The sequence below is a fragment of the Mesitornis unicolor genome, unplaced genomic scaffold (genome assembly GCF_000695765.1).
Source record: "Mesitornis unicolor isolate BGI_N332 unplaced genomic scaffold, ASM69576v1 scaffold51307, whole genome shotgun sequence".
In the NCBI taxonomy this organism is placed as follows: domain Eukaryota; kingdom Metazoa; phylum Chordata; class Aves; order Mesitornithiformes; family Mesitornithidae; genus Mesitornis; species Mesitornis unicolor.
In genome coordinates this window covers 116-9619 of record NW_010196775.1, presented here as the reverse complement: position 1 = coordinate 9619, position 9504 = coordinate 116, and the positions used below count along the sequence as shown (strand labels likewise).

Below are 9504 nucleotides of genomic sequence, written 5' to 3'. Positions count from 1 at the left end.
TTTCCCTCTTTCTTGGGAGCTCCACTCTGCAGCCCTCCCAAATCAGGGCATTTCCCAGGGTTTCATCCCAAATAGAGGAGCACTCTGTGGCCTCTGATCTCCAACTGGAAGGGAGGCTTTAAGCAAGAGTGGCAGCCCCAGCCTGGGTCATGCTGTGGAGGCCACAGGGAACCCTAGCGCGGTGTGTAGGTAGGGTTGTTTACTTTTGTGTAGATCAGCGATTTTCTGATACTTCAAAATAAAACACAAGATGACTCCCCTGGATGTGTGTTTTGCAATACAATTATGGTAATGTCCTGGAAACATGAAAACAAACAAGTACTTCAGGCAGGAAATTGCATTAGCCGGGGCAAGCAGAAACTGGCAAAGCATTTCCCGGGCCAAGAGCAGACGCCACTGCGCTGCATTTCCACACAGACAGCAGTCCAGATAAAAATGTCACCTAGCAAAGAGCGGAACTACTGACAAAGGGCTGTGGTGCCCAAAGCTGTCTTGCTGCTGTGTAGCTCTGCAGAGCCCGTGGCTGCCAGGGCCTGGGCAGCCAGTGTGACAAAACTGGCTTGGAGCATGTGCGTCTTGGAGAAGCTGCACCCTTTTTTTGGTAAGTATTTCTCAGAGTCATATAATTAATCTGTAACTTCTGATACTTTTTTCTTTCCTCTCACAAATCAAAACACAGCTTTATGGTAAGTGCTTTTGTCTGGGAATCTGAGCAGGTGGTTTTAGCAAAGGCCAGAGTCCACAGTTAACACTCAAGTTTTACCAAGTAAATTAAATCTTTCACAACGTGGCCACTGATGCTGAGCAACTCTCCTAGTTTTTGGAAAGTTCTGACCTCAATTTTCTTCCCTGAGGAAAACGGCAGCAGCATAATACAAATTCTTTCCACCTCTTTTCTATATCTCGGTGTTTTTAAAAATTCCAGAGTCCCTAACAACAATAAAAGTGTAATAACTGATTTGAGAGCCCTGGTGGTACCTTGCTCCAACAGCATTAATGATAAGCAGAGTGCCATGTTACTGGGTGTCTTGAGTTAAATTCATTACAACTCTGTGGAAACAGCAGCTCAGACCATGAGAAGAACAAGGACGGTGGGTAGGTGTGTAGGCACACATGTGTGGGCTGGATCCCGTGTGGGCTGGATCACATGTGGGCAGAAGTCTTTGGGCAGCAGCACATCTTCACCCTCAATGTTTAAAGAGTGTGTGGTTCTTTTTCGAAGCCACCCTCTGTGGGGCTTATGGCTGTCTCTTTGTGTTAGGAATTTTTTGCACTGTTCAGTATCTTGTAAGTATTGCAGCTGGTGCTTTTTGTACCATCAAAGGCATGGAGCCCCCTCCTCTGGAAAACTCTTCTTCTGGCTCAGTTAGTGCCTTGGGTTGTGGGAGTGTGAATGCTGCCACGCAGGGAGGAGGGTGTCAGAGGAGGAAATGTTTTGCATCCATCAGCTCCTGGTACTGCTATACCAAAAGCAAGAAGCTGCTGTATGCAATGAGGTGCTACACTACGGGGTTTTGTGGGGCACTAAGATGGAGGAATGAACAGAGGAAAGTAACTGCATGTGCTTTTATATGCTTGTTGGTATATAGGCAGTCTAAAAGCTTATAGATGTTTACTTCTAATATTTGCTGCCATTAGTGCAGGAATGACAAAACTAAACACAACATACATTTACATACATGGGTTTCAGTCGTGCCAAGTATCTACCAACAGCCTGGAAGACTTTTTTTTCTATCATCTGTGGCTGAACTTATCTGTAGGAAAGCAATACTGCTGCCTTTGTCTTTAAAAAGTGCACTGATAGTTTTGAGTTACTCAGCAAATGTACGGTTTTAATAAAATGCCTTGTCTTCCTGGTAGCTATAGATAAGATTGTCACCTCTTCAGAAGATACAGGATATGAAAACACAGCAAGGTTGTTACCTACTTTTTTTTCTCCAAAAAGAGTTGTTTGAGACAAAGGTTTTTGAAAGGACTGCATTTTCCTCTTCTCAGCTTTGTTATTTCTCATTCTAAAAAATAAGCAAGCTGAAAAAGTTTCTAAGATACATACTGCCTGACCTCTCATTCACTGTGAAGCTATCTCACAGGGCCCTAGTTATCTGCCAGTACTTTAGAATGTGAGTAATTAATTACCTAAAAACTAAGGCAGCAGACTTAAAAACCTGCAAAGCCTGTATTTAGAATGAAGGTGATTTTATTAGCTGGATGTGAAATCACGAAAGAACAGAATTTCTTGATTTAGTCCTTTCTATTGGAAACAATAAATTTCTGTCTCCCTCTCTTGTCGCTTAGATCTTGTTCCCCCTTTTTTTTTTCCTGCTATCTTTGGGGTGTATTAGATCTGTAAGTAGATATCCAACACAACATACTTGATTTCAAACTAATTTTTTCAGTTAGTGTTTTAAGGCTGGCAAGACTTCCTACCTCTTTTCTACTCGTTTTGTCTTAGGCTGGCATTTGTCCTCAATAAATGAACTGTTCAAAGCACGATGTAATCTCTAGAGGGAAAAGAAGAAAATAAATTCACAGAATCACAGAATCACAGAATCTCAGGAGTTGGAAGGGACCTCAAAAGATCATCCAGTCCAACCCCCCTGCCAGAGCAGGATCACCTAAACTAGGTCACACAGGAACGCGTCCAGGTTGGCCTTGAATGTCTCCAGAGAAGGAGACTCCACAACCTCTCTGGGCAGCCTGTTCAGTGCTCCATAACCCTCACAGTAAAAAAGTTTTTCCTCATGTTCGCATGGAACCTCCTATGGTCCAGCTTGCACCCATTGCCCCTTGTCCTGTCATTGGACATCACTGAGAAGAGCCTGGCTCCTTCCTCCTGACACTCGCCCTTTACAAATTTATAAACATGAATGAGGTCACCCCTCAGTCTCCTCTTCTCCAAGCTAAAGAGACCCAGCTCCCTCAGCCGCTCCTCATGAGGGGAGATGCTCCACTCCCTCAATCATCTTTGTGGCTCTGCACCGGACTCTTTCAAGTAACTCCCTGTCCTTCTTGAACTGAGGGGTTCAATTAGTAAAAGAAAGATTAAGACTAGTTCCATAAATAGGTAAACAATTTGGGCTTTGTGTGAAGGACTTGAGCATAAATTATTTTTCACATTCAAGGATACAAGTAATGTCTGTGCTTTGTCATTACAGCAGATTTATTTTCCTGCAGTTTCCCAAGGAAGGGCAATCTGAAAGGTTGATAAATAGTTTGCAAACAATCCTTGGTATTAGAATCCCTCAGAAAAAAAGTCTTTCTTGGCAAACTTTATTATTTTCTAAAAAATCTCTTTCACTGTGCTGCTTTAGAGCAATAGAAGCTCTTTATTTTTGTGCCTTTTGCTGCAAAGTAACCTCTTCCTTTACAACAAACACCTTTCTGTCTTTAAAACACAATTATATGAGATAATAACACTTTGTTACTGGTGTCCAAAAGAGTTGTAAGGTTACAAGTGCAAATGGGAAGGTCCCTTCTGTAGGCTTTGCAACTGTGAATATTTGAACTGTCTCTGTGCTTCTCATTCTATCATTAAGTAAATCTCTTTAAATTCCAGAAGGTGCTGTCACACTTCAACTGCCAATCAGCAGTGCTCTTACAACCTTTTGTACCTTGTTCTTGTCCTGGCTTTTTTAATCAGCCACATGACTTTCACAGGGTTACTTCTGAATACGTACCTGGCTTGTATGGAGCCAGTACTTCATCTTGGATTTCTTCTTGATTCGTGGTAGGAGCAGTCTGTACAGAATGTGTTCCCCAATGGTAGTGATAATGGACAAGCCAAACCCGATGCACAACATCACAAACAGCCCAGAAAAGTGCTTGATCCCCATTTGCAGCGTCTGTGAATAAAATCAAAAGGGGAAGTTAACGAAGTAGGCTGTTCATGTATTTTAACAGATGCTTCTGTTTTCTCATTTGGAAATGTGGTCTGACTGAATACAGAGTGGTGAAACAGTCTGGACACTGCTTACAGCAAAGCCTTTCTGTGCTGCAGAAAGCTCAGTATTTAGTGAGAGCAAAGGACCTGTCATGGGAATGAGAATCAGCAAAAGATCGGGGATTTATTTCCTCAGGCTGTTTCCCTAATGAGATGAAGTGTTGAACACGTATGAGAATCCAGTACTGGTGGTGTCTTTGCATTTGCAAAAGCAAATATGCTTGACAGAATACAGTCAAAGAACTGTAGAGCAAGTCCTTCATCAGCAGAGAGCTAAGACCGACTGTTCGTATTTTCTGGGAATTGATTACTAACTTCCACTTTTTGTGCTTTACCCTTGATGGGTCATGGAGAAAATGTTTAGAAGTAGCAGCACAAACATGGCACCTCTTCACACATTAACGGGACTGAAATTGTGTTTGTTATGAACCCTGTCTGCAATTATGGAAAACAGGAACACTCCTACCTTGTTCTTCCAACCTACTCTTTTCATGTAGGGTAGGAAGCCTTCAATTAACTTGCATCTCTCATTGGCATTAATCACGTTTGAAGACCAAGAAACCACATACAGCAGCAATCTGAACCACAAACACCTGCACTCCAATGGGTGGGTCAGGTCTGCATTTTATATATAAACTTAGTACCTTTATTTTCATGCCTCCATAACTCAGTTACGAGTTATCAAGAACTTAAATCTCTTGCTAATAATTACTGCCCACAGATTACTTTGGAAATATTTCTAAGAATACAAATTCTACTTGTGCTTTTCTATTAAAGAATGTTATTCCCTATGTCACAAAAAAAGGAGCACAAAATTGCTTGGGTGTCAGGAGATACCTGGGGTGCTATCATCCTGAACCTATCACACATTTACTTGTGTGTTCCTTCAGTCTGCTGTTAGTTTGGTGGGTGGGCGGTGGTGGGGATTGTGCTTTGTTATGACTATAGCTGTGTAATCCAGAAAAGAAACTGGATTTAGTCAAAAAAGAAATGTTTGAAAAATTTTGTGATGAGGTCATTTTAAGCCAAAGAGTTGATCAGTGATGAGTCCATTGGACTCAGTTGAAGTTGAAGCCTTGGAAGTCCCTTTTTGTGCTTTTGTTGAGTGATTGTGAGCAGCATTTCTCTCCTCTGGTTTTCATGTTTGATTTCTGTTCTTTAAAACACAATGATATGTGACAGCATATCACAGATTTTTAACAAGAACAGAGCTTCAGCAAACTAGCAGAGTGAGAACTTTTGCAATGCAGCATTGGCAATGAACTCTTATCTTAGGGCTTCTCTGCCAAAAATCAACCTGCTTGCCCCAAAGCACACTGAGTAGAATTTTTGGGAAGATAATTTTTGTACCAGTGAACGAACATTTCAAGGCTGTTGAAGGGCATAATGGGGTTGTAAAAGCAACTTCTAAAGAAACTTACTGCAGCCTGGAAATAAAAGTGGAAAACCACAATAGAGTGATTCTGGGGTAGAAGGGTGTCACAGTCTTGGCATGAGGGTTTTCTGATACTGAGAGTGCAGCAGTTCAACCTCAAAGCAAAATTTCCCTCTCAGCATTGGAATTTCTTGTTGGCAAGAACCTGTTGTCCTGTACTTTGTCCTTTCAGTTAGGGGAACAGGAGAATGACACACAGGTGGAAACCCTTCAAACCACTGAAAACCCAAAGTGTTTGACTGGAGGTCTGTGTTACCTGGCCTGTTTCTTTTAATTAGCAGTCAAGCCTGACTTTTCCCAGGTAGCTTAAAAGCAGAATGATGCCCCATACTTGACTTTTTCCGTAGAGGTCTTCAGAGCCAAGACCTCAGTATGGTCTGAGATCCTGAATTTAGCACATATAAATATCTGTAAGAAGAAAAAAGACTGCTATCTATACCAGCTGGACATACTAGTTAAATGTGCTTTTGTTAATTCTCCAAGAAGCATTAATGCAAATGCTTATGTGCTTACCAAAAAGGATAGTCAAGGGCACATATGAAACAGCTTCCTTAGAGATGTAGAGTTAACAGCAGATATAAGAATGAACTGAATGAGAAACAGAATAAAAACTAAAAAAGAATAGATTCACTAATTCATCTGAGGAACACACCTATACGTATGTATGTGCTTCCAGGCTACTGCCATTTATTGTCACACAGAACAACAGTCTACAAGTGGGCATTGCCATAAGCTCGGTTGGCGGCGGGAAGCAGTGAATCAGCAGAGCCAAGGTCCTTTTGTTTAGCTACTTCAGAAGTAATGCAGAAGTCCCTGAAGGTAAGTGAGATCAGTAAGGAGGCCTGACCTGCTAGATTGCTGTATGGTAGGGAGCGTTTATATTGCTCTGAGAATAGGAACTTGGTTTAACAGCATATGGTAAAACTCCAGCTATTCAAAATAATAATAAAAAAGAGACACAGTGGCAAATACAGGTGGGATTCCTGCCTGCATGAGATGTCTCCTCCAGCCTGAGGTCGGTGTTTGATGCCACTCCAGTATTGCTGCAGAGAGAACACTTGGCCAGCTCCTCACATGAAAAATAACTCCCTTGTCTTCAATAAAGCTGCTCTGATTTATGCTGATGAGCATCTGGCTCAGTGTCCTGACAGCTCTGCAGAACAGTTTTCTACCTTCCCTGGAAAGAGGTGAAAGAAATTCCAGCACTGGCATCTCAGATGCAATTTTCACTTGTAATGGATAGCTTTTGAAATTGTCCCAAACAAGACTTCTTTTCCTGAGAAAGGAAATGCCAAAACAAAGCATCAATAATATTTCATCTAGCAATACAGAAGATAATGCATTGAAAGAGCTGCCTCATAAAGGCTGTGCAGTAGAGAGAAATTTTTGAGACTAAATTAAGTGGGGAAACGAGGTAGGGAAGAAGCAATTAGCACAGTGTGTCTTACAGCATATGGAGTGATTATTTATAGCAATATCAGCACATTTACATACCATTCTAAAAAGGCAATTTATCAGCTGTTCATAATTACTGTAGACACACACATATTAAATAATAAAGGAAACCATCTAATAGAGGCACTTCTCATTTTCATAGTTTCATGCTGATCAGTATGAGAGCAGCAAGCTCTACTACTTATTTTGTAGTTTGTGTATGTATTTAGAGGTGCATATACAGAATATACTTGGAAAGTGCAGCAATAAACTGGATTCTCTGTATCACTGTTTTCTGCTGAAGGGGTAGTGTGTTAGGTCTTTGCTGGCAACAGAAAACCAAATTATGACTTCCTCTACTGCAGTATTTTTTTTTCCTTATGGAATAAAAGCCTGTAATGTGGTGTATTGTCTGTTAACCCAGGATAAAAATGCAGCCCTTGCTCCAACTTTGTAATCATAAACTCAGGAGGTAGTTCCCTGCATTTTAGAAGAAGAAAATGAATTATGCCCATGTGGTCATTCCGAGGCAATAAGCAACCACAGTCAATCCTGTGATGATTACAGCTAATGGGTGTTAAGCACTACACTGGCAACAGCCTCTAAGTTATTTGCCACTTGCAAATTGGGAAATCGGCAGTTTCTGAAAACCAACAAATGCATGAATAGAAGTAGAGGTATCTGCTCTTTTAATATACCCTTGGAGGGACTTCTCTGATTTATCAACCCATATCTACCATGGCTACCTAGGCACTTCCTGCTGTGTCCTCTGTAGTTATGCGCTTTTTCTTTGGGCCCCGAAGAGAAGGAAGGGGATGGAGAGAAGTGAGTTTGGTATTTGCATTCTCTTTGAAAGGGGGAGCAGAAACACAAACCAGCACTCACTGATTACATTACTGGATTTCACGGGAAAAACTCCAGCTTTACTCCCTGCTACAAGAGACTATAAATGCTTTACTCTCCCTGGTTGCGCTGAGAGCAGTGAATAAGCCATCAAACACGCCTGTGGTCCAGCTTTGACAAATTAGAAGCCTCTATAAAGGTTTCTGTGGATACTTTGCAGGCTGGCAGCACAGTACAGGTACTGGTGCTACACACTGCAGAACCCAAACGCTACATAGTGATATCATGTGTCCATTAGCTATAATAATATGCTATCCTTTTCGATAGCATTTTCCCTCCAAGGATTTTAAAAAGTTTTGCTGAGATCATGAAGCTGTATTCTGCTGCACCTCTGTGAAGAAGGAATTATTTGCAGCTTTACTAAGGATAAATGGATATGAAGGCCGGATTTCTAAACTTAATTGGGCATCTCAGTAGGTTTACAAAATCCTACTGATGCTTATGCTTGTATTTAGGTAACTAAACCATATTAAAACCTGTCCCTCTCTCCATATTGTGGCTTTTCTTGTAGCTGCAGAGAGACTGTTATTTATTTATTTATTACTCATTCTTATGGCTTTCTGTGCTTTCAAAGAAGTGGCAGCATTGAAGTAATATATATTTAATCTCTTTAGGGAGATCATGCTTAGCAAAGACTGGTGACTGTGGCTGTAAGGTTTCAAGTGCCAAATTTTAAGATACTGTAAATCATTGTCTCACATTAGCAAGACAAGTTCCTTTCCCCTCTTCTTCTGAGGAGTTTTGCACAGATCTGGAAAATTACTCCCTGTTGTAATAAATCTTTTTCCCTCAACTCATACATTTTCCGAGCCCCATCTGTAAAGGGAAGAAAAACAATACACATAACATCCGAATCAGGTACTGAGATGTTTGCTTCTGTGGTATTCTCAGGCAGATGAGCTGGGAATAACAGCTCTGCCTCCTCAGATAGTAAATTTCTTTTGTTTTCAGTTTTGACAGGTGAATCTACATCTCTTACTCATTTCCAGGAGACTCAACATGTGCTTCTCCTGACTCTGTTGTCAGACTCCATATTCGTACACTTCAGGACCATTGTGGAAATTGCTTTTTTCCTCAGGACCAGTCTAGATGCCACTGTCTCTTCCCACACTGACATGATGCAGAGTGTCATTTACAATGCAAAGTCTGTCACTTTGTGACATCTTTCTTCATAATGTTCACTGTCCTCCAGTGAGGAGGAACTGACTGAGCAAATAGTCTTGGCAGTAAAATATTTTTTTCCTGTTCTTTATGTTTGTTATTCATGCACTGGTAACAAGGTACTGTGAAAGGTGACTGATGGGCAGCTTTTATTTTTGAGTGCAGGGCAATTCATTCCCTTTGTGGAGGGTCTGTATGGCCTTCCCTTGACATCTGCAGTGCAGCAGGGACAAAGATATGAAGCACAGCTTCAAGGTAATGGGTAGAAAAGTGACTGTTGAGTTGTAAGGTGATTGGTGTAACAAGAAAGGAAACTAACTTTCGACCTCTTCAGGAGACTAGGTAAAACTCAGAGCAGAAAAGCACAATTTGCTGGGTGACAACAGGATAAAATCATGACAAGATGAATGAGGAACTGTCTGATCGAGCATCCTGGGTGATGCTGAAGCCAAAGATCACCGATTCAGGCACAAGCCATGGCACGCAGAGTTTCAAAGACTCCAGAGAAGAGCTGTCAGTGGATCCCATCACGGATGAGAGAAGAAGAGAGGATGAAAGGACCTTGTCTTCACCGTGTGCTGTTCTGATCAGATGTGAGCCCACAGTCAATGGCTGAACCCCACCATTACCA

General features: G+C 41.4%; 1 protein-coding gene across 1 annotated transcript in view; it reads right to left on the bottom strand.

Annotated features, from left to right (window-relative positions):
• Positions 1–3721, bottom strand: part of LOC104543872 (glutamate receptor ionotropic, NMDA 3A-like) — a 5074-nt gene extending 1353 nt beyond the window's left edge. The window contains exons 1-2 of the mRNA XM_010188582.1: positions 3678–3721; positions 2428–2501 (exon numbers count right to left, since the gene is read on the bottom strand). Coding sequence (XP_010186884.1) covers positions 2428–2501; positions 3678–3704 — 101 coding nt within the window. The 5' untranslated portion in view covers positions 3705–3721. The remainder of the gene's footprint in view (positions 1–2427; positions 2502–3677) is intronic.
• Between the last annotated feature and the right edge of the window lie 5783 nt (positions 3722–9504).